Genomic DNA, 25960 nt, shown 5'->3' with positions numbered 1-25960 from the left:
TCAATTTCTCTACTCTGACCACTGTCCTGTCAATCTGATGGGCAGGGACCTCCTGTGTAAACTGGGCATCAACATAACATGTGGCCGAACCGGTTGAACTGTTATTCATGAGGAAGAGGAGGAAGGGGGGGAGCAATTGATGTTAATGTCTGAGTTTTGTGACTGGTATTATGCATGGGACGTTGATGAGGAGGTGCCCAATATTGCTCTTGTTTTCTCAATAGCCAAAACCCATTGGGGCCACGAGGGCAGTTTCATGTCTGAAGCAGGCTTACATTGCACCGCCCATTTTTCACCATTGACAAGAGATCTCCATTATGAGAAACAATGGCTGTGTGATACATTACAGAATGAGCCAGTGCAGTGTGAGGGTTTATACTGTAGCAGTGATTTGTGCTTTAGGGGTTAATCTAACCCCTGCACAGAAAGAGCTCTACCTGTTTGACGATAGCGCACCACATGTGTCCCTGGTAAATCAGACAGAGTAGAATGGGTGGATACTGGAATTTGGATGAAATGCTTGGTTTATGCTACAGACTGGGAGATGCGCCATGATGGGTCAACTTATTCACCCAGCACAATGACAAGTTGTTACCCACTCAGTTGGGAAACTCCAACTGAGAGGGGTGTGCATGGTGTTGATCAGGTTTCTTTTTCTACCAATATCATGTTGTTGAGTGAAGACTCACCCCTCCTGAGAGGGGTCCCTGAACGCCTATGGGCAAGGGACAAGTATGATTTGGGGAGAATAAAGGGTGCTGAGCCAATGGTGTTCACTCCTAAAGATACCAGGCGCCCATCTAAAGCACAGTATCCACTCAGTAGGGAGGCAATAGCAGTTATTACTCCTGTTCATGCATCCCTGTTAGCTAATGGTGCTTTCATCTGGAGGGTTTTATACCCCCTGAGGGCAGCACTCTGATTCAGTATGTGGATGATTTGTTGTTGTGCTCCAGCTCAATGGAAACTTGTGAAACTGATACTCGGGCTCTGTTGATATTTCTCGCTAAGAATGGCCACAAAGTTTCAAAGAAGAAGTTACAGTTGATTTCACAGACAGTGAGGTATTTGGGTCATGACATCTCTCCCAATGGCAGGCAGCTGGGTAAAGAGAGGATACAGGCTATTCTCTCCGTCCCACAGCCGGTTACTAAACGACACATGATGTCATTGACTGGTATGGCAGGGTATTGTAGGGCGTGGTTACCTGACTATGCTGAGGTGGTGCAGCCGCTTGCTGACCTTATTTATGGCCACAAAATGGCTATGATTGACAAAATTAAGTGGACACCAGGGGGACTGACTGCTCTGACCAGACAAACAACTCATGACTACTTCTCCCTGTTTGGGACTCCCTGACCATTCTAAACCTTTTAACCTCTTTGTTTGTGAGAAAAAATGGTTTTATGTCATCTGTTTTAACACAGGAACATGGAGGAAAGCAGCGCCCGGTTGGGTATTATTCCAAACAGCTGGACAGTGTGGCCAGAGGTCTGGATTTTTGTTTGAGAGCTGTGGCTGCTGCTACTGGAGCTGTGTTGGCTTGTGCAGACATTGTTGCCATGTGTGAACTCACTGTACACGTTCCTCATGCTGTACATGCTCTTATTTCACAGGCAAAGACGGCCCATCTAACACCAGCTCGACTGCTCCATTATCAGAATGTTCTTCTGACAAAGTGTCATGTGACCCTGAAGAGGTGCACTGTGTTAAATCCTGCTACTTTGTTGCCCACCGAGGAYGATGGAGAGCCGCAYGACTGTGCTGCCCTGGTGGAGCTTGTCTCTAAACCAAGGTCGGATTTAACTGATGTCGCTTTGCAAAATCCACATTTGGAACTGTTTGTAGATGGCTCTGCTCAGCGTTCTGAGAAAGGAGAACCATTGGTTGCGTATGTGGTTACTACTGCCTCAACCACACTGGAAAGTGCTAAATTACCCTCCCGCCTTTCTGCTCAAGCAGCAGAACTCTGCACTCACTAGAGCATATTAGCTAAAGGCCAGTCTGCTACTATCTATACAGATAGCAGATATGCCTTTGGTGTGGTACATGATTTTGGTACTCTGTGGAAACAGCGCGGCTTCCTGACCTCCTCTGGTAAGACAATCTCTCATTCAAAACTTGTTGATAACTTGCTAAAAGCTATTTTGCTCCCTGAAATTGCTGTTTGTAAGTGCCTTGCTCATGCTAACTCTTCSGAACCTGTCTCCAAAAGTAATGCTATGGCTGACTTGGCAGCTAAGGCAGCAGCTGTCTCCTTGGAGGCCCCTGTGTTACAGATGGTTTAACTTCCTGATCATAACCTCTTCTCTCCCACTGATATCTTTGACTTGCAATCCTCTGTAGGTCCTGTTGAGTTGAGGAAGTGGAAACGACTATGTACATACTCTGGCTGGGCCCAGCTGGGCTACCAGTCTTACCACGTTCATGTTTCCCCTACGTAACTAAGTTGTCACATGGTAGGGATCATGTGTCAAAGGGGGGAGTTGTTGATTTTGTAAATACATTTTGGTTTGCACCTAGGTTTTCTGTGTTTGCTGAACAATTTTGTGCAAAATGTGTGATTTGTATGACTAACAACATGGGAAGAGGGATTCCCATGCCACCGTCGGCTCATCCAACCCCTGAAGGACCATTTGAACACATAATGATGGATTTGATTGAACTCTCTCCTTGTCAAGGTTACACATATTGTCTGGTGATAGTGGATGCCTTCTCCAAGTGGGTAGAGGCTTTCCCATGTCGACATTCCACTGCTATGGCAGTAGCCAAGAAACTCCTTAGGGAGATCATCCCAAGGTGGGGGTTACCATCTAAATTAACCAGCGACAATGGCTCTCACTTTGTAAACCTGRTGATACAGAACTTGTCTGAGAGTCTGCAGATAGACCTCAGGATCCATTGTAGCTATAGGCCGCAAGCAGGCGGTTTAGTTGAGCGCGCTAATCAAACCCTAAAATCTAAGATGGTGAAGCTTATGGCAGAGACAGGGCTTTCCTGAGTTACTGTGATGCCCCTGGCTCTGATGTACATGCGAGGGCGGCCCCACAGAACCACTGGATTGGCTCCTCATGAGGTTCTGACAGGTAGACCAATGAGGATGATTAATTCTCCCTTCCCACAGAACAAGCTGACACTGATGGGCTGTAACGATGACATGGTAAGTTATTGTACTGCTCTAAACAATGTTCTGAAGGCTATTTTCCTCAGGGTGAAAGCGGCTCTACCCCAGCCTCTGGTGGGGATCCTGCACAAACTGCAACCAGGTGACTGGGTGGTGGTGAAAGACCTGAGACGAAACCATTGGAACCAGCAGAGGTGGACTGGACCATACCAGGTGATGCTGATTACCCCCACTGCTGTTCACGTAGCTGAGAGGTCTACTTGGATCCACGCCAGCCACTGCAGGAAGGTGCCATACTGCCCACCAGACCCTGAGGATGGAGGACCAGAGACGCCGGAAGTCACCGACTAGATGGCCATGGGAGGATCAGGCCCAGACTCTACGCATAATGTTTCTTGCTCTTGTCTTGAGCCTTCTCGTTACAGTTGCCATATGTACAGTGACTCAAGGACAACCGGTCCTGGAAAGACAGCATGGTACGGACTCGACTGATGACCGTTCAGTTCCATGGCGGGACTTAAATAACAGCCACTCCAGCTCGAGCCAACGGCAGGCTCAGGACAGGAGTCCAGCAAACAATAGCCGCTCCCATATTGAAAGAAGAAGGTCGATGCATCCACTGGATGAGCATCACAGTAGGAATCACGAGGGAAACACTTGGTGGTCACTGCTTAACTATACAGTAAAGACTGAACTGATGTTAGGAAATACCTCCTGTTATGTATGTAGCTTGTTTCCACATTCTTACAGTATTCAGTAGAGGTCAACATTAATGACACTATGTGCACTAGAAGAGCTCTTGTCCAATGAGAACACAGGGGGTCAACCCTCACTAGGTAGAACACTGAGGGATAAATGCATTAATGGTAATTTTTCATCAACAAAAGATTTACGAGGGGGATTTAATTGTTCACATTGGTGCAGTAGAATCATCTTAGAACCTAGATCCCGTGTACCAGAACCTATTCAAGTCCAACCCCAGCGAACCCCATTTAGGACCTGTCATTGTCACAACCCAAGCAATATTTCCATACCACAATTTAATGAATCCTATCTGGGAATGTCAACATGTGTCAATTATAGTGTTTTCCCAATAGGATGTAGCTGGAAGAAGGGAACATGCAGCTCTGGATACCCCATTAGACTGAGGGTGGGGCACACCATTATTGATGCGGAAACTGACGATCGTTCTCCTCATCAATTTGGCTCGGCAACATTTACTGATCATTATTGGATCTGTGGTGATAAAGCCTATCTCTACCTACCCACAAATTTGACAGGGTGCTGTATTTTTGGTACACTAAACATATCCCTTGTGGTAATGCATAAAACTAATTCCTCCATTCCAAGCAGGTTAAGACTAATTAAGAGGGACATCTCGCAATCCAATTATGTCCCCAGTGACTCGCGACGATACYCGAAATTGGAAAAGTTCTGGCGCGGTTTAATCCCCTGGTATGGGGCATTGAAGAATGCACATGAGTTGGATAGGCTAGGATATAATTTGGAATCCCTGGTAAATTTGACCACTGCAGGGTATTCTATGAGAAGATCAGAGTTGCAAGCCACTCGACTCATGGCAACACAAAATAGGGTGGCACTTTACATGTTGCTAGCACGTGAATGAGGGGTGTGTCAAATTCTAGGAGATCACTGTTGTACATTCATAACCCAGGGAGATGAAAATTTGACTATTGTAGTGGAACATTTGAAAGAGCTTAGTGGTGTTCTCGAAAGGGAACACGAGCCTGACATCGACTGGAATCCGTTAGGGTGGGTTCAGTCAGTGTTTGGTGCTTGGGGAGCGACTATTTTCCACTGGTTCATCTATGGTCTAAAATTACTGATTGCTCTGTTGTTTAATAAAGTGGTTGATGTTGTTCTTATGCCCTTGCTTGCAAATGAAGTAGGTGTAAATGAAGAATCTGAGATTGATGGATGACAATCAGGTGAACACAGTGAAATATTCTCACTGGACAGTGTAGATAGAGAGGGTTCACAGTAWATGAATGATTTCCCTGACCTATTCCCTATTCCTGACTATATATCTGATAGTGGGGAACCCAATTCTGAGCATGAGGACTCAGAGGGATGACTGTCCTATATGTTGTGATGAGGCCTGTGTTTAGACACTGGTTCTCCTGTAATTTAGGGAGCATTTATATGTTCTGTTATTTTTTATTTTATTCAACAATGTATTATTCTGTGTGATTAAACATGTGCAAGTCTGACTAGTGGTATAAAGGTTGTAAACTCAGTTTCTGAAGGGAGAAAGCTTACATGGAAATAAGGTACTTGACATTGAAGGGATTTGATTCCCTATCATCTTTAAATTTTGATAATGTATATATTTTTTTCATATACTCTGCAACTACTTGGTAGTAAGGTCCCATGTTACTGTTCTGATTCTTCAGAAGGGACAGAGTCCCTTGAGAGGGGAATGTTGGGGATGAATCAGAATTAGTTGGGTAACATAGATAAGATGTTTTATTTGCATAATATGCTTATGTGAGATACTTGTCATTATAATGTATCCCTTTGGACTATAGGGTGGGCAGTTGCACTTTTCCCTTCTCAGCTAGGGCTCAGTCACTTGGGGCCCAGAGAGGGGAGAGGTCAGGCTTGTCTTCATATGTGAATGTATCTGTTAAACCATCTGGTGCTATGCAGAATATCAGAAAGGGAAGAGGACAGAATGGAACATTGTCTTCTTATGTGAATGTGTCTTTACCTATTCTTAAACCATGTGAAGGGATGGCGTGATTAACTTCTTGACGCTAGGGGTCAGATTTTTTAAAATATATATATATATTTTTTTAAATAACGTTCCCAAAGTAAACAGACTATTTCTCAGGCCCAGATCGTAGAATATGCATATAATTTACAGATTAGGATAGAAAACACTCCAAACTTTCCAAAACTGTCTGTGAGTATAACAAAACAGATTTTGCAGGCGAAAACCTGAGGAAATCTAACCCGGAAGTGATTTAAAAAATAAAATAAAAACTGTGTTTCATTGCCCGTCCCTCCTCCATTTAAAGGGGTATCAACCAGATTCCTTTTCCAATGGCTTCCTCAGGCTGTGACCAGGCTTTAGACATAGTTTTAGGCTTTTATTTTGAAAAATGAGTGAGATTTTTCTAAACTAGTCAGGTGTCCTTTGATTAGTTCCTGCGCGCGAGAGGGGTAGCTCGACATTTCTTTCTCTCTTTTATTGAATAGGTTATGGTCGAAATATTATCAATTATGTATGTTAAAAACAACCTGAGGATTGATTATAAAAAACATGACATGTTTCTACGAACATTACGGATACTTTTTGGAATTTTCGTCGAACGGAACAAGGCTGTGTTTTTCTGAACCTAACGCGCAACCCAAATGGCGTTTTTTTTATAATAAAAGTAATATTTATCAAACAAAAAGAGTATTTATTGTGTAACTGGGAGTCTCGTGAGTGCAAATATCCAAAGATTATCAAAGGTAAGCGATTCATTTTATTGCTTTTCTGACTTTCGTGACCATGCTAATTTGGGGCTAGCTGTTCTAGCATTGATTGATACACTCACAAAAGCTTGGATTGCTTTCGCTGTAAAGCATATTTTCAAAATCTGACACGATAGATGGATTAACAACAAGCTAAGCTGTGTTTTGGTATATTTCACTTGTGATTGCATGATTATAAATATTTTTAGTAATATTTTAGAATTTGGCGCCCTGCAATTCAGCGGTTGTTTAGGAAAATGATCCCGCTAAAGGGATCTGTGCGCAGAGAGGTTAAAGGGGAACCAATTAATTGTCTCCACAATGTCTGTACGCCAGTCACTCCCTCCTTTTCCCATTGGGGGGGAGGAGTATGGCAGTGTCTGGAACCAGTGTATGTCCCCTCTGATGTTGCACTTATCTTGAGATAGTATATGACCTAGAGGCTCACTCCCCTCAGTGAGCTTGTCCAGGAGTGGGGTGTACTTGAGATGGGAGTATCTAGAGTTGACAATTGATATATGCCATTGCATGAGTTGGTGTTTTTGTACTATGAAGTACCAGGAACGAGATTAGAACCTCGTCTTAGAGACCAAACGGAACGATAATTTATAGCGAATGCTATCTGGCTATGGGATACTCCTCTCTCAAGTAAAAGTCTTTCTTTGTGAACAGTTCCTATTATCTGTGGTTTGTCATGTCGACTAGGGGGGTGGATCTTTGCTATAAAAGATCTCTGTTGCCATTATGTTGACACTCAACTATTTATTAGAGATAGGGAATTGTTGMAAGTCAAATGCTATTGCAAAGCTTAATTATTATTAAAGGTGTAGATTAAGTATAACTCTGACTGGTGTGTGAAGTTTGTCTCTCTCTCTCTTTGGTAATACAGAAATTAATCTACCACAAGTTACCATTAGAGTGCCTGCCTCTAAGAGATGCATAGCCTTATTGGTATGACTGTCATCTCCGGCTACATCTCCACTGGCTGAGGAGAATGTCCATCTCGGCTACATCTCCACTGGCTGAGGAGAATGTCATCTCCGGCTACATCTCCACTGACTGAGGAGAATGTCATCTCCGGCTACATCTCCACTGCTGAGGAGAATGTCATTCCGGCTACATCTCCACTGGCTGAGGAGAATGTCATCTCGGCTACATCTCCACTGGACTGAGGAGAATGTCATCTCTCGGCTACATCTCCACTGGCTTGAGGAATGTCATCTGCGGCTAATCTCACTGGCTGAGGAGAATGTCATCTGCGGCTACATCTCCACTGCTGAGGAAGATGTCATCTCGGCACATCTCCACTGGCTGAGGGAATGTCATCTCCGGCTACATCTCCACTGTGAGGAGAATGTCATCATGCGGCTACATCTCCACTGGCTGAGGAGAATTCATCATAACTGTGATGCTTAAATGTTTTTCTCTGGAAACTGTTTTGCTCTTATATTTGTAGTTTCTCTAATATTTGATGTTCTTCTGTTTATTTGTATTTATTCAAGGATCCCCATTAACTGATTCCAAGGCAGGAGCTAATCTTCCTGKGGTCCAGCAACATTAAGGCAGTTATGAGTGTGGAAATATCACTTAGTATGGAAGCTGAACTAAAGTTGGCCCTATTTTTGAACATGAGCTGTGATGGAGGTCAGTGAGCCATGAGCAGTTAGAGAGGCTGAGGAGGCTTGGCTGGCTTTGTGCTCTGGTGAAAGACAAGATGCAGGCAAATTGCTGTTTTGTGTTTTTAACAAGGAAACATTCCCTAATCTGTTACGCTTGTTTTCCTAATCAACACACTCCGCTAATCCATTTCCTAATGCCAGAAAGGGTCTGTGTTCAGCCCAGTGTCACGCCACACTGACACAATTACAAGGGGAAAGAGAGAAAACAGCACACCACAAAGTCATAATTGGCTTTATCAAATAAAATAACATAAATTGTTTATTTATTTAAAGTTAGGGTAAGGCATAACATTATGTGTTTAATGTTAGGGTTAAAAACAGATTTTAAGAAGAGGAAATGTAGAAACAGGCTGGGTTCATGACTTTGTGTGTGGTAACTAGTGACAAGGGCCATGATAATAGTGGGGCGGCAGGTAGCCTAGTGGTTAGAGCTTTGGGCCAGTAACCAAAAGGTTGTTGGATTGAATCCCCGAGCTGACAAGGTAAAAATCTGTAATTCTGCCCCTGAACAAGGCAGTTAACCTACTGGGGCGGCCGCCCCACTGCCCCACCTGCCATTGTTGTAAATAAGAATTTGTTCTTAACTTACTTGCCTAGTTAAATTTAAATAGAAAAGTTTTTRATGGTAATCATTTTCAGCAATGCTCAAGATAACAGCTGTCCTCTTCACCTGTTGTGCTTTGAGAGCAATTAGGATCTGGCTAAAAATACTTTAATCAGTTATTGCCCTTTATGGTTGTGAGGTCKGAGGTCTGCTCACCAATCAAGAATTCACAAAATGGGACAAACACCAAATTGAGACTCTGCATGCAGAATTCTGCAAAAATATCCTCTGTGTACAACGTAAAACACCAAATAATGTATGCAGAGCAGAATTAGGCCGATACCCGCTAATTATCAAAATCCAGAAAAGAGCCGTTAAATTCTACAACCACCTAAAAGGAAGCGATTCCCAAACCTTCCATAACAAAGCCATCACCTACAGAGAGATGAACCTGGAGAAGAGTCCCCTAAGCAAGTTGGTCCTGGTGCTGTGTTCACAAACACAAACAGACCCCACAATTGGACCCAACCAACTCATGAGAAAACAAAAATTATTATTTCCAACGTGTCAAGCAATTAACAAAAAAACAGAGTAAACTAGAATGCTATTTGGCCCTAAACAGAGAATACACAGTGGCAGAATACCTGACCACTTTGACTGACCCAAAACTAAGGAAATCTTTGACTATGTACAGACTCAGTGAGCATAGCCTTTCTATTGAGAAGGCTGCTGTAGGCAGACCTGGCTCTCAAAAGAAAGGCTATATGCACACTGCCCACAAAATGAGGTGGAAACTGAGCTACACTTCCTAACCTCCTGCCAAATGTATGACCATATTAGAGACACATATTTCCCTCAGATTACACAGAGCCACAAAGAATTTGAAAACAAACCCGATTTTGATAGCACACTGTGGTATTTCACCCAGTAGAGTTCATCACAGCAGAAAGATTTGAGACCTTTTGCCAAAAGAAAGAAAGAAAGACCCACAGGTCATGGGCAGTGGTGTAAAGTWCTTTAGTAAAAATACTTGAAAGTACTACTTAAGTAGTTTTTTGGGGGTATTTTTGACAACTTTTACGTCACTACATTCCGAAAGATAATTATGTATGGAGTAAAAAGTAAATTTTCCCTGGCACCCAAAAGTACTTGTTACTTTAAAAAAATGGTTAGCAGGACAGGAAAATGGTCTAATTCACTCACTTATCAAGAGAACATCCCTGGTCATTCCTACTGCCTCTGATCTGGCGGACTCAATAAACACATGCTTCGTTTGTGAATGATGTCTGAGTATTGGAGCTGCCCCTGCCTATCCGTAAATAAAAAAAATGGTGCCATCTAGTTTGCTTAATATAAGGAATTAGAAATTATTTATACTTTTACTTTTCGAAAACACTAATTACATTTAATTTTTATACTTAAGTATATTTCAAACCAAATACTTTGACTTTTACTCAAGTAGGATTTTATTGGGTGACTTTCACTTTTACTAGAGTCATTTTCTATTAAGATATCTTTACTTTTACTCATGTATGATAATTGGGTACCTACTCCACCACTGGTCTTGGGTGACATATACAGCAAGTAAAATGACAAAGACTTACTGGCTACTTCCAGCGAAGCGTTGTGACTGACAGCCTCTCCTAGGTAGTTACGTGCCACACAGGTGTAGACGCCCTCGTCTGGTTTAGAGCGTCGTCCGTGGACGATACGCAGGAAGAAGAGGGAGCCGCTGGGAAGGAGCATGCGGTGAGACCGAGGGTCATCCCGGTCCGTTTCCACCCGCTCACCGTCCTTGTACCACTCCACAGTGGGGTTAGGCCTCCCCTCTGCCTTGCAGTTAAGGGTGGCGGGCTCCCCCTTGGACACGATCAGGTCAGAGGGGTCCTCCACGATCCAAGGTGGGCTGTCCTCAAAACGTGCCCGGGACCCTGTGAGGTGAAATAAGGTTACTATCCATGTAGCTGTCTATCAGTCATTCATACTGTAGCCCAAACCTGCCATCTCTGAAATAAAACATCACAACACAATGTACTCCCATTGAGAAAAAAGGCAATAGAAAAGCCCCGACAGGCAAACCCAAATCCATCATCTCCACTGACATGGACGTAAGGATGCATGAAGTCTGAGGGAGAGACAGATGGGTTGGACAAGAGAGAAATACATCTGTYACTCACCACTGAGATCTGCTACTGATGCACCATGATAGTAAAGCTTACAAGGCTCAGAACTTTAGTACTGAAGATCTCATGTTGTCGCTTCTCCCCAGGGTGGATTTTGACTCCGTAGAGATAAATCACATCTTTCTTTCACCTTATAGGCCTCTGCTATTCTACTATTTAATTAGACACATTTTCAGACAGCCCCTTTAGCATAGGTAAGGAAGTATCCTGCTTGTATACTATTCACACCGTAATGACTATATCATACCATATAGCCTTTTAACCACGTCCATTGAGATGTCAATTGTCAGTAATGGTAGGTACGGTAAATCCTGCAGAAGAAGACAGGTTTATTCTGATGGGGTATTTTCAAAGGAGGAAGAAGCCGCAGGAGATCTGGCCAAACTTCTGAGATGGTAATAGCCAATCTCAAAGTCAATCAGGATTTCAGCAGAGAAGACATGAAGGCCAGTGAGACGATAACTAAAACAGAGAGAAAGCCAATAGAGAGCGAGAAATAGAAAGATTGAGAAATAGAGAGAGAGAGAGCGCTCTCCCATATCCCTCCCTCTTGAGATCCATTACTGTTACCCTCTRCTGTATGGGAGACGAGTACTTCTCCAAGCCAAGGGCTTTAGCTAAGCTTTTAGAGTAGATGCTCTAACAATGTGCACTACAGTTTTGGGTCTGGAATGTGAATCATTAAAATGAAGTAAAAAGGGCTCCAATGTGCTATGTATGACCAGATTGATTGTAAAAAATCTCTATGGTTCTCCTTTGTTTAATTGTTATCTTATGTTTTCCTGTCCATCTGTTTTTTGCTTACTTGTTTGCCTGTTGTTTATAAAACTTTGTCAACCGAATAGACCAGCAATGAAACAGTTAAGATTTTCTGAATCCAAATGTTCACCATGCCATTGAATATCATTAGTTATTTTTACTGCAGTCAATCTATAATCTACAGTGAAGTGAACATCTTCCATTACCAGAAGCATATGGTGGGGAGGAGCATACAGCAACATATTAACATACAGTGAGCTCCAAAACTATTRGRACAGTGAATGTTTTGTTGTTGAAATTATACAATGAGTAGTAGGTCAAAGTGCAGACCGTCAGCTTTAATTTGAGGGTATTCATCCATATCGGGTGAACCGTTTAGAAATTACAACACTTTTTGTACATAGTCCCCCCATTTTAGGGGACCAAAAGTATTCGGACAAATTTACGTATGTGTGTAYCCACATAGTCAAAAGTTAAGTATTTAGTCACATTTTCATAGCACGTAATGACTACATCAAGCTTGCGACCACAAATTTGTTGGATCCATTTGCTGTTCGTTTTGGTTGCGTTTCAGATTATTTTGTAGTAGTGCCAAGTAGAAATGAATGGTAAATAATGTATTGTGTCATTTGAGTCACTTTTATTGTCAATACGAATAGAATATGTTTCTAAACACTTCTACATTAATGTGGATGCTACTGCCATGATTATGGCTAATCCTGAATGAATCGTGAATATCATCCCCCTCAAAAATGCTAACCTTCCCAGTTATTGTAATGGTGAGAGTAATTGTAATGGTGAGAGTTATTGTAATGGTGAGAGTTCTTGTAATGGGTTAATTGTAATGGGTAAATGATATTTGTGGGTCTGTAACTTCCTCACTCATCATTATTCACGATTCATTCAGGACTATCTGTAATCATGATAGCATCCACATTAATGTTGGAGTGATTAGAAAACATTCTATTCTTATTGACAATAAAAGTGACTAAAATGACAAAATCATTTTTTGTATTATTTACGAATAATTTCTATTGGGCATAAAATTATCTGAAACAAACAAAACAAACAGCAAATGCATCCAACAAGTTTGTAGAGTGACAAGCTTAATGAATTATATATTTTTTACCTTCATTTAAAAACAGGAAGTCACCATTGAAACCAACGTCTCTTTCGCAAGGTAGCACTGCACATACAGTTCATAGACAAAAATCAAAAAACAGACAAAGCAACAAACAAAGCAAAAAACAACAAAGCAAAAAACAACAAAGCAAAAAAGCCACATTCCTCAGCAAATAGTTGGCCAATCAATATTTTTTTTTAATTGCCCAAGAAGCATCAGAGCATCCAATTGCAGTGTATTTTGCAGTTGGTTCCAGCAATGAGGTGCATTAAAACTAAAAGCAGATTTACCTAATTCGGTGGAGACACGAGTAACCTCAAGAGTTAACCAACCCTGTGAGTGGGTTTAGTATTGAAGTTTTGTATTTAAAAAAAAAAATACTTTAACAATGTAGTCAAGTAAGGGACGCTTGTGTAGTAGAGCTTTGTAAACAAAAAAGGGAATAATTAAGTGATCTACGAGACTTTAATGAGGACCAGCTAACCTCATTGTGTGCTAGGAACATGGGACCAAATACTAAACTTGACTATTTTAATACACAAATAAGTGAATTTGTGACAATACTTTTGGTTCCCTAAAATGGGGGACTATGAACAAAAAGTGCTGTAATTTTCCCAAATGGTTCACCCAATATGAATGAAAATACATTCAAATTAAAGCCGACAGTCTGCACTTAAACCTCATGGTCATTGTATCATTTCACTTTTAGAGCACACTGTATATACTGGTTTCTACACTATAGTAGTTACATCTGAGACGTGTGGAGAAATCCAAGCTTTTAGCTGTAAACAGATATATTTTTTTTATGAACTCATTGGAGCCACAGACTAAGATACCGTAATAGAAAATGTCTCAAGTAAAAGTGAAAGTCACCCAGTAAAATACTACTTGAGTAAAATTCAATAAGTATTTGGTTTTAAATATACTTAAGTATCAAAAGTAAATGTAATTTCTCAAATACTTAAGTATCAAAAAGTACAAATAATTTCAAATTCCTTATATTAAGCAAACCAGATGGCACGTTTTTTTAAATGTATTTTATTTATGGATAGCCAGCGGCACACTCCAACGTCATTTACAAACAAAGCATGTGTTTAGTAAGTCCGCCAGATCAGAGGCAGTCGGGATGATATTTTAATAATTGCATGAATTGGACCATTTTCCTGTCCTGCTAAGCTTTCAAAATGTAACAAGTATTTCTGGGTGTAAGGGAAAATGTATGGAGTAAAAAGTACATTGTTTTCTTTTGGAAYGTAGTGGAGTAAAAGTAAAAAGTTGTCAAAAATATAAAATAGTAAAGTACACATACCCCAAAGAAACTACTTAAGTAGTACTTTAAAGAATTTTAACTTAAGTACTTTACACCACTGGACACAATGACCAACATGCCATGAACCTGAGAAAAACACCCAAACAATAATCCCACCACGGTAGCTGTACCAGCTAAAACCTACAGGTTACGCATGAGTACGGCTAATACTAATGCAGGATGCGGATGAGTGCTTGATTAGGGCCCTATAAAATCAGTTTTATTTTTTGGCTGATTCCATTTTATCACATATTCCATTTWATTTTTTTCAATGTTAACCTTTAATGCAAATGTGCACCAGGAAGAGACCGTTGTTTGGTTAAGCGGTGTTGTGGTAACGCTCATGTGATTGCTAAACAAAATGGCCACTGGATTGATGCAAATAGTCATGATACACTACATTACCAATAGTATGTGGACACCTGCTCGTCAAACATCTCATTCCAAAATCATGGGCATTAATATGGAGTTGGTCCCCCCTTTGCTGTCATAACAGACTCCACTCTTCTGGGAAGGCTTTACACTAGATGTTGGAACGTTGCTGCTGGGATTTGCTTCCATTCAGCCACAAGAGCATTAGTGAGGTCAGGCACTGATTTTGGGCGATTAGGCCTGGCTCACAGTCTGCATTCACATTCATCCCAAAGGTGTTCGATGGGTTTGAGGTCAKGGCTCTTTGCAGGCCAGTCAAGTTCTTCCACACGCTTATCTTTTAACAGCCAGGACCGCTATTTCTTGTCCCGGAACCGCTTAACAGACAGCTTGAAGCCTGCTCGACCGGGCCGCTAACCTTAGCTTTATGACTAGCAGCTTAGCTAGCTAACAAAGTTAGTCCAAGATGATTTGCAATGGAGCCCTCTGTCTGGAKAATTAAATTAACGGTTCTAGCTGTATCCATTACACTGTGTTTTGGGACAAACTGGATAACTCGGAGTTCCAATGCGACAATTGTTTGCTTGCTGAGAATTATAGGATTGAAGTGGAATGTTAACCTTTTCTACGCCGGTGGCTGGACGGCGTTCATGCTTGATGGATGCATCTCGGCCTCTCGTTTGTCATTGTCCGGAGTTCGTTCGTCAGGTGAGCCATCACCTGCCTCTCTTCCCCCATCTGATAGTAGAGTTGAAGGAGCACAGCAAGAGGAACATGCCAATCAACGATGGTTGCATGTCACGAGCCGTAGAAGCCGAAGACAGCGGCATCCCGCAAAGCAGGCTACACTCCCAACGAGAGGCCCGGAGCGGATACAAACGAATAGTTGCCGTCCTGGAGCCTGATCTTCCTGCACCTTTGACGCTTTAGGTACCTGTGTCTGCAGCCACTGTACCTACTCCTTCCCCTCCGATTTCAAAGTCGACGATGGGATCCTTCCGTCCCTGCTCTGGATCGAGCGGGACTTATCCATCTGTGGGACGGCTACACCAGGCACAAGTTATCATGCCCGTCCTTAAAGGATTATCAGAATCCTGTGAAGCGTGGGAATGGGAAGATTTTTTCCAGCTGTGATTTTGGGCAGCTCGATGGTAAGAAATGTGACTGTTCCTGGTGCAAAAACAATGTCCTATTCCAGAGCTAGAGTAAATGACATTACTAAGCTGCTCCCGAAATGTTCCACGCCAGGACATGGGAATCAATTCTTTAGTAGTCCATGTGGATTCTATTGACATTATAAAGGGCAGCTCTGAAACAGTTGAAACTGGATTTTAAAGAGCCGATTGATTCTCTGCTAGACACTAATAAAAGACCCATCATATCTGGCCCTGTGCCCACTCTGAATCGTGGCATTGAACGCTTTAGCAGGATTCTTTCTCTCCACAACTGGCTATGTGATTATTGCAGCTCAATGGGTGTAACTTTTGTTGACAATTTCAATACCTTTTGGAAACAAAACACGTTTTATAAGGAGGATGGGATCCACCCGAATAAGTAAATCCTTTCACAGCTGTGTTGAGACAATGACTATTCAAGGACCCAAGCCCAGCACAGTTAATCCCTACCATTGTGTCAATGAGTTGTGATAATGCTTCAGCAAATGTACATTATACCTGGGGCATTGGTAGACAGAATGTAAGTAACCAATTATGTCCCTTTAAAATGTCCTGAATGCCTCTGCGGATCCTACAGCTATTGTATGCAGTAATCATGTGCCTATGAACCAGAGTTATACTGTTAGCAATGAGGCGGTGTGCCTTAGTAGGAAGCCCACCATGTGCAGCTCAACATGCACTAACATAAATAACATGAGCATGTCTACTTCTGCTAAGCTTCCCAGTAAAGCAATAAAAATAGCCGACGTTAACATATGTTGCTTAAGAAAGAAGGTTCATGAAATTAATAACTTGCTAGTAACAGATGACATTCATACTCTGACTATCGCTGAAACACGCTTAGCTAATACCTTTGATTATACAGCGGTAGCAATACAATGTGAAAATGAATGTGTCATTCTCAAAACCTTTGGCCACGACTGTATAGATTACCTCGACTAACCAGTGCCCCCGCACATTAACTCTGTACCGGTACTCCCTGTATATAGCCTCGCTATTGTTATTTTACTGCTGCTCTTTATTTGTTACTATATTTCTTATTATTAGGTCTTTTTCTTAAAACTGCATTGTTGGTTAAGGGCTTGTGAGTAAGCATTTCACTGTAAGGTCTACACCTGTTGTATTCAGTGCATGTGACAAATAAAATGTTTTTGATATCAATAGAGAAGTATATCTTCTGGGCAATTTAAATATTGACTGGCTTTCATCAAGCTGCCCACTCAAGAAAAAGCTTCAAACTGTAACCAGTGCCTGAAACCTGGTTCAGGTTACCAGTAAACCTACAAGGGTAGTTACAAACAGCACAGGAATGAATTCAACATGTATGAATAACATCTTTACTAATGCTGCAGAAATGTGCTTTTAAGCAGTATCCAAATCCATCGGATATAGTGATCAATGTTGGGCCGAATATAGTTTATAAGTCATACAATACGTTTTGTAGTGATAATGTTGGTCATGTGGTGGGTAATGAGGCTCAACCAGATGCTGCACTTGACACATTTATGAAATTGCTTATTCCAGTAACTAATAAGCATGCACCCATTGAGAAAATTACTGTAAAAACTTAAAACCCAGAGGATTGATGAGGAATTGAAAAATGGTATGGCTGAGAGGGATGAGGCAAAAAGAATGGCAAATAAATCTGGGTGCACAACCGATTGGCAAACGTACCGCAAATTGAGAAATCATGTGACTAAACTGAATAAATATAAGTTTCTATACTACGAAACACAGAAATTATATAAAGAATGATAGTAAAAGCTCATCTGCATGTGTAACGGCTCATCGACAAAGGACACAGTGCTGTTCTCTTTCACGGTTTATTCTGYAGACATACACACAACACAATGTGTAAACTTCAGAGAAAATCTGTCATGAAATCTCCTTCAAAGTTTAACAACTCTTGCTTTTATAATAGTTGTAGATATCAAATCATTACATCTATAACAACATGACTACAGAGGAGCGCTCAACTTATGACTCCATCTGCCATAACACAGCACTGCAGCACATGGGCTACATGTGTACAGTAACATTGTTCCATAACAGTCTGGGAGCACGTACCTGCAGACACATACACAACACATTTACATACAATTACACAACATATAAAGGTCCATTTACAAGAAAACCAACATTTGAAGTATCCCAAAAGGATGAAGTGGAAGGAGAGTTGTCCAAACCAACTACTGGCTGTAGGATGCCTTTCTACACCCCACACATCTACACTGTGTAGTACTAGACCTCACCAATAAAGTACAATGCTCATGTAAAATAATGGAAACTGAAATCTTCACTGAACGATTGTGTGAGTCACAACTATAGTTTTGCTTAATCTCTGAAGGCTTGGATCAGTAACTTGCAAATATTTGCTTGAATATTAAGATCAGTGTCACTTAGTGACTACACAATATCTTGTGTAGACATAGTGTAGATAAATATGTTGACATGTTTGACGATTCGACCAACACAGGTCCTGACTTGCCAAACTGCACTAGGATTGTCGTTGTGAGTGTAAGTCACTAGTGACAGTAAACTGAGTCACTAGGCTGTTCAGAATGTCCAATGGCAGCAGAAAAGCGTGTCTGATCACTGGATCTCTTCTGAATCTGAGTCTTGAGACCAGTGGTTCTCAGGTCACACCTGAAGAAGATTCCTCATCTCTACTAACTGGTAACTGTATTATCCAATCTCGAGTTCTTCCTTCAGAGTCCACAAGCTTCTGACCAGGAAAAGAGTTCTCGCTCTTTCAGAAATGGAATCCATTCGCATAGGTCTGCTCCGCTTTCCTCTTCGTGATCTGAATCTCTCTGTGTGACACCTTGTACAGACACGTCCCGCTCCATTCCAGATAGTGAATCTTGACTCTCTTCTTGAGGAAAGGAACTCCCTTGTCTTGTTTGATACTGAATCTATCATCACATTGTGAGCACGGGAACTTGGAGTCAGGCCAACGGACATGGATGAAGAGAGGCCAGAAACTGCACTGTCATCATCTAATGGGAAGAAGTTGACCAACATGATCATGAACTACTTTTTCCCTTTCCAGTGGCTGTATTACATATTCTGTATGTGAGTGCCTGGATTCTTGTCTGACCACAGTGTAAATTGTCGAATCCCAGCGATCCGCCACTTTCCTCTGTCTTTGTTTGTCAATAGTACTCCATCGCCGGCTTCTATGGCGGGCCCCTTGACATTTCTGTTGTAGATCTCAGTTTGTCCATTTTGTGCTTTAGCAGCATGTTCCTGCGCTATCACCATAGCATCCTTCAGATCATTGGAGAGGGACACCACATACTTGTCATAACTGGTAACAGCTGGATCGTTCAGAGTGTTTCTGAAAAGCACATATACTGGCAGACAAGGGATCCTTCCATACATCAGGTAGAAGGGGGCGCACCCTGTCGTCTCATGGGTGGTGCAATTGTACATGAACGTCAATGTCTGCAGGTGTCTCAGCCAGTCTTGTTAAGTGTTTTCGGTGCTAGAGCTCGGATCATGTTGCCAAGTGTCCGATTGAAACGTTCCACGCTGTCATTCCCCATCGGGTGATACGGTGTCGTGTGTGACTTTCTCACACCAGAAACTCTGAGTAACTCACTGATCAACTGACTCTCGAAACTTGCCCCTTGGTCACTATGAATTCTCTCAGGAAATCCATACACACAGAAGTATCGGTCCCACAGAATTCTTGCTCTGGGCTCTGCAGGGAAACGCTGGAGCTATTCTTGTAAAGTGATCTGTTATCACCAGTACATCAATGGACTTCTTGCTTGAATCTTCAGCAGAACAGAAAGACACAAACCAGTTGTAGCGGCCTAGTCAAGGTGATACTTTCCAGTGGAGCCCTGCCATCAGGCTCAATGGTCTTGCTGACAATGCAACGGTGGAAACGAAGGACATAATCCCTAACATCTCTGACAAGGTGCAGCCAGAAGAATCTGTCTAGCTAAGCTAAGGCTTCTGAACTGACCCTGATGACACCGTGATCATGCACACCTTTCAGGACTTCTGCTTTGAGAGACTCAGGAACTATGTACTGGAACTGCTTTGTCTTTGATAGCTGATCTTGTGAGACTCTGTACAGTATGGTATTACCTGACAACAAGCGTCTGATGACTAACAGTTTCTCTTGCTCTTTCTCTTCTAGAAGGCCTGCGTTGTCTCCACATTGAATAGCACATGAAAGGGTCCTGTCGTTGAGTTGCTCATCACAAAGCACCTTCTCAGAGTAGGCAGGTAAGGTGTCTTGACCAGGAGGTATCAGTTGAGGTAAATGATGAACCATTTCAACAGCACATGTTCTAGCTCCTGTTTCCCAGTTGTCATGTGACTGGAGTATGGCTTGACACCTCATCCTCTGCCAAGGACTGAGAACACGTAGACAGAAGTGGAAGTTCTGTGAGCTTACGCAGTTGGGGTTGCCTTTGAGATCACTGGACCACCTGAAGGCATCATGGACTGAAGTGTTTGACACTGCTTGAACATCGCTAAGGAGGTTTCGTAGGGCTCACGAAGCAGCCTGTGGCCAACACCTTTGACAAAGGGCACTCGACTCAGAGCGTCAGCAACCATATTGAGGACCTGGCATGTACTTGATGTTAGCCAGTTAAATTCTTGACTTGGCCACCCAGCGCTGCTCACAACAGTCCAGCCTCAGCTTGGTCATTAAATGTGAGGAAGTGGATTGTTGTCAGTCCAAACAGTAAACACATGAGCTTTCAACCAGTGACTGAACTCGTTTCAGATCGACCACTTTGCCAGGAACTCTAACCGATGAGCTGGGTAGTTATTCTGAGACTGAGACAAGGACTTGCTAGCAAATGTAATGGGTCTGGCACAAATTTCTCCGTCTTGCAACTGTGACAGGACAGCACCTATGCCATCCAGGGACGCAACTGTCGACAACATGAACGGACGGGAGAAGTCGGTGTGYCAACACCATCGTGTTTACTAGAGAGGTCTTAAAACATTTGCGAAGGCCTGCTCATGTTTGGGTGTCCAGTCTGTGACGTTCAACTTTCGACGCTGTGAGGAGGGCTTTACTTTGATGACCCTTGGGTTCTCGCTTTGATCCAGTCAACAATGAGAAGAGAAGTCTGGATATTGCGGAGAAACCTGGCAAAGTGTTGGTTGTAGTTGTTTACCATGCCAAGGAACGACATCCGTTTCTGTGAAGGAGTCACACCATCAAATCAGCACTGCTCATCTTAGAGATGCTGTTGACTTTACTAGGGTCACCATTTTCATAAATTATGTGGCCAAGGAACTTGACAGACTTCCTGAGGAAGAAGCACTTCTTTGGGGCCAACTTCATGTTGTGACTACGAAGCCTGCTAAAAGACCATCTCTAAGTGTTCCAAGGCCGTCTTCTCATCTGGGCCAAAGACCAAACAGATCATCCAAGTAACACAGCAAACTCATGAAGTTCTGATCTCTGAAGATACTTGTCATCATGCGCATGAAGCTTCCAGGGCTGTTAGAGACCCTGAGGTAGACGGTTGTATTCAAAAGAGCCCCATAGGTGTTGTGAAGGCGGAATACCTCCTGTCATCTTCGTGCAGTGGCATGTTACAGAATCCAGAGGTGAAATCCATTGTGCTGAATAGTGTGTTGCCGCCAAGCGCAGCCAAGCAGTCTGGTGCGGGAGAGGATGTGCATCCTTCAGGGTACTCTTGTTCAAACAGCAGAAGTCTGTACAGATACAAAAGGTCTCCATTTTTCTTCCAGAMTCGCTCTCCCTGCCTCCTCTGCGTTTGTGCTTTTATTTGCAGATTGGGGACAGGTGGAGCTGATTGGGTTGTTAAACTTTTTATGGCTGCAGGGGCTGTATTGAGTAGCTTGGATGAAAGGTGCACAGAGGTGCCCATAGTAAACTGCCTGCTCCTCAGTCCCAGTTGCTAATATATGCATATTATTATTCGTATTGGATAGAAAACACTCTGAAGTTTCTAAAACTGTTTGAATGATGTCTGTGAGTATAACAGAACTCATATGGCAGGCAAAAACCTGAGAAAAAATCCAAACAGGAAGTGGGAATTCTGAGGTTGGTMGATTTTCAACACAGCCCCTATTGAACAAACAGTGGGATATGGATGAGTTTGCACTTCCTACGGCTTCCACTAGATGTCAACAGTCTGTAGAACCTCGTCTGATGCCCCTACTGTGAAGTGGGGCCGAAGGAGACAGGAAATAGTCAGGTCTAACATGACCTGACCATGCGCGTTCACATGAGAGGGAGCTCTGTTCCGTCGCATATCTGAAGTCCATGTAATTCTCCGGTTGGAACGTTAATGAAGATTTATGTAAAAACATTCTAAAGATTGATTCAATACATCGTTTGACATGTTTCTAATGACTGTTACGGAACTTTTTGACATTTCGTCAGGTTTTAGTGAATGCGCTTTCTAACTTTGGATTTGTTTACCAAACACGCTAACAGAAATAGCTATTTGGACATAAATGAAGGACATTACCGAACAAAACGAAAATTTMTTGTGGAAGTGGGAGTCCTGGGAGTGCATTCCGACGAAGATCAGCAAAGGTAAGATTTATAATGCTTTTAATGAGTTTTGTTGACTGCACAATTTGGCGTTAACTGTATGGCTTCCTTTTGTGGCTGAACGCTGTTCTCAGATTATTGAATATTGTGCTTTTGCCGTAAAGCTTTTTGAAATCTGACACAGTGGTTGCATTAAGAACAAGTGTATCTTTAATTCTATGTAAAACATGTATCTTTCATCAAAGTTTATGATGAGTATATATGTTATTTGACGTGGCTCTCTGCAATTTCTCCAGATATTTTGGAGGCATTTCTGAACATGGCGCCAATGTAAACTGAGATTTTTGGATATAAATTTGAGCTTTATCGAACAAAAAACATATGTATTGTGTAACATGAAGTCCTATGAGTGTCATCTGATGAAGATCAAAGGTTAGTGATTAATTTTATCTCCATTTCTGCTTTTTGTGAATAATGACTAAAATATGTATACATTTGACTTAGAATTATAACTAAACAGAATACTACTATGTTACTGTATGGATGAATGAACCTCTGAATATAATGTGTTCCTTGTTAGAAAGAATGGAGTTATCTTCAGACAGGCTGGAATGATGTGTTCCTTACAGGAAATTCTGTCTCTACCCAGGGAGGGGAGAGACCTTGGGTTGGTTGCATATTGTGTAACAGGTGGCAGACAATCCAAGAACGCTAACTGTACTGCCATTGTATACGAGAGGAGGAAGGACCTTTTAAAACCTATGACATCATCTTTATTATATAAACCTGATGTAAATTGTACTATGATCAGTACTCTCGAGAATAAACGCTATTGATTGATTGATTTTGAGACTGGTTTCTGTCCATTTTATGCTGATAAGTATCTTACAAATTCTTATGTATGGGCAGAGTGTTTTAATTGAATTGGTTGATAAACATATAGGAATAAAATTCCTTTAACAGGCTGGAAAATGACAGTTTTTCTGTGATTTTGCGGTGACCTAACATAATCGTTTGTGGTGCTTTCGCTGTAAAGCCTATTTGAAATCGGACACTTTGGTGGGATTAACAACAAGATTACCTTTAAAATGGTATAAGATACATGTATGTTTGAGGAATTTTAATTATGAGATTTCTGTTTGAATTTGACGCCCTGTACTTTCACTGGCTGTTGTCATATCATCCCGTTAACTTCTTATGGCTGCAATCCCGTTATGGTGACAAGTTGCACCTGGGTTTGGGATAAACTAGGAGATAAAAGTTCCTGGTGCCCAGTCCTGGCTCTCCTTCTCTCCACAAGCACCATTTTGTTTTGCGATCTGGTTGATTGTTTTTTTGATTAGGTGCACCCTTCAACACATTTTACCTTCATCCATACATCTCCATTACACCCCTCACATGCCTACTTTCACAGGTTAGTTTTCCTTTGTAGTTTTATACTTTGTTAGTTATTTAATAAATATTATTGTTACTCCTTAACTGCCAACATGTGGACTCCCTTGCTTGTCACCATCTAAGAGCCAGGTTGTGACAATACTCACGTGTCGATTTCCGGATGAGATCTTTTCTCTCTCGCTCAAGACCTGGTGCAACTTCTTGTATTGACGTGGAGGCACTCTTCGGAACGGAAGCCGGAATGGGGTTTTATCAGTCATGCTGATTCTGTGAACAAATCCTTTAGCTTCTCCACAATCAAGATGGTGACGTGAGAAGAAATCTCCATAGCGCACTACTAGGTCAGCCATCTGACTTGCACTTCAGACATCACAGGAGCTGAGATCCAAAGAACTCAACTCCAGCAGTCTCAGTTTCTCTTCCGTGGAACGTGTGTCTCATGCGGCCCATCACATTGGCCTCAGACGTGGCTTGAGGACAGCTGACCAGGTGGACTGCACTTTGTTCTGGTTCGCCATCTTGCATTTCCTCCGTTGCTACACATGGGAAGACATCTGCAAGCATCACATTGCGCTTCAGTCACACAGGACGGCCAGACATGTTGACCAGCTTCAGAGGGACCCATCAGTCTTCCCACAGAGGCGTAACAATCCTTGACACCATGATCCCCTGTGGTGCTGAGCGAGACGTAGTAGGTTCTGTCATCACCAGACTGCCAGGAGACAACGGTGGATTTCGGTGGCTTACCCCAAACCAGATACTCGCGACCAGGGTCAAGGCAAATGGTTGAGTTATATCTCACTGTTCTTATCTTGTCAGGGATGTCGTCACCTCTCCAGCGGTTCATTTCAGCTAATAAGGCGAGAAACAGCTAATAACATTCCAGCTAATATGGCAAGAAACAGAACTCAGATTGTGTCATCTGTGCTGCAAGGGGCCGGTGACTGCTTTCCAATAATTGTCACATTGTTTTGAGTCAGAGGATGTGCTTCATCATGTTGACCTTCTACTACCAAGATTGGAACAACCATCTTGCATCCATACAATTTCCATGTTTAAAAAAGCCTGGGGCATGCATGTCTCGTATGACCAGGAGTAAAACAGAGGAAGCACAGACACTCTCCCATGCAATGAGACTGTTGAGTGACTAGTATCATTACAGACCCTGTAGGCCTGTTCTCTGGTACGATGTTGAGACCTTGGGTTGTGTGCAGGGGAGATGTGTTCCCGGGAAGCACGGCTTTGTCACTGCACTTTCTCTAGCATTAGTACTAACATACCCATCATACGACCCATAATCGTCTCATCTGGCTGCTGCTGTGCGTGTTGAACCAGGGCAGGAACGGCAGAAGTGTGCAGAACTTGATACTGTTGACTTTGAGTTGGAACAGTGTGACACAGATGACATTGAGCCAGAACAGGAGCAAAGGAGGAGTGTGAGGCATGACATTTTATCATTAGCTCTGTTGTGTGACACTGGGACCTTCATGCAGAGCAGTGGCATGACTTCAGCTGTGTAACGCTCCTTTGTTTCATTAAGGCTCTCTGCTCCCTCTGGTACTCATTGATCCTCACCTGAACATCTCTGGAATTCTACTCAAGTGCTTTGCAGTTGAACCTGCARGAGAGCTCAGGATCAGGGCAATGTTTCACAAACATGCAGGCTACTTGTTGACTTATGTTTTCCATCCTCCCACCCTGTCTGTGTAAACCCTCATCAGCTAAATCTGCTGCTTTGTTGAGCCTGATCCAGTAGTCTACCGGGTCCTGCCTCAGTTTGGGCTTGGTAGAGTAGAAATCTTCAAGCGGTAGACATGACGTGTCACTAAAATACTGCAGGAGGATATGATAGATTAGATCTGGGTTCTGTTTAACATCCAACAACTTGTCACTCCGCAAGCCTACAGTATCTTCACTACATCCCTAGCCCCCCCCAGAAACCCGCTCATGATCTCTTCCGCTTGATCAGGCACATCACATTTTTGCCTTTTCAGATAGTCTGTCATATCAACCCACTCTTGAACTGTGTACTTGTCAGAGCTGTCACCTCTGAACACTCTGGGTTCTCTCTCGGACTTGACGTGGATGGTCACATGTGGAACTTCATGTCTTACTGAATCAGTTGCTGACATTTCTCTTTGTGGTGTACTGTGGAACTCACCACTCGCATCTATGGCTCCTGCTGACAACAATCTGGCTACTATGGAGTCCCCTATCTCCACTACTAACTGGCTTACCATGTCAGTAAGGTGTAGTATGGCATCTGTATCACTACTGGGCATGAACGTGTGTGAACCTCCCCTCAAAAA

At 42.5% G+C, this 25960-nt stretch overlaps 1 protein-coding gene across 1 annotated transcript in view; it reads right to left on the bottom strand.

The window, feature by feature from the left end:
* LOC111949384 (roundabout homolog 2) overlaps positions 1-25960 on the bottom strand; it is an 86006-nt gene that overhangs the window by 46678 nt on the left and 13368 nt on the right. The window contains exon 2 of the mRNA XM_070434197.1: positions 10435-10761. Within this exon, the coding sequence (XP_070290298.1) occupies positions 10435-10761 (327 nt within the window). The remainder of the gene's footprint in view (positions 1-10434; positions 10762-25960) is intronic.

Source organism: Salvelinus sp. IW2-2015, linkage group LG22 (assembly GCF_002910315.2).
Source record: "Salvelinus sp. IW2-2015 linkage group LG22, ASM291031v2, whole genome shotgun sequence".
NCBI lineage: Eukaryota > Metazoa > Chordata > Actinopteri > Salmoniformes > Salmonidae > Salvelinus > Salvelinus sp. IW2-2015.
Note: the sequence above shows the minus strand (reverse complement) of the source record. Positions and strands in the feature narration are given on the sequence as shown.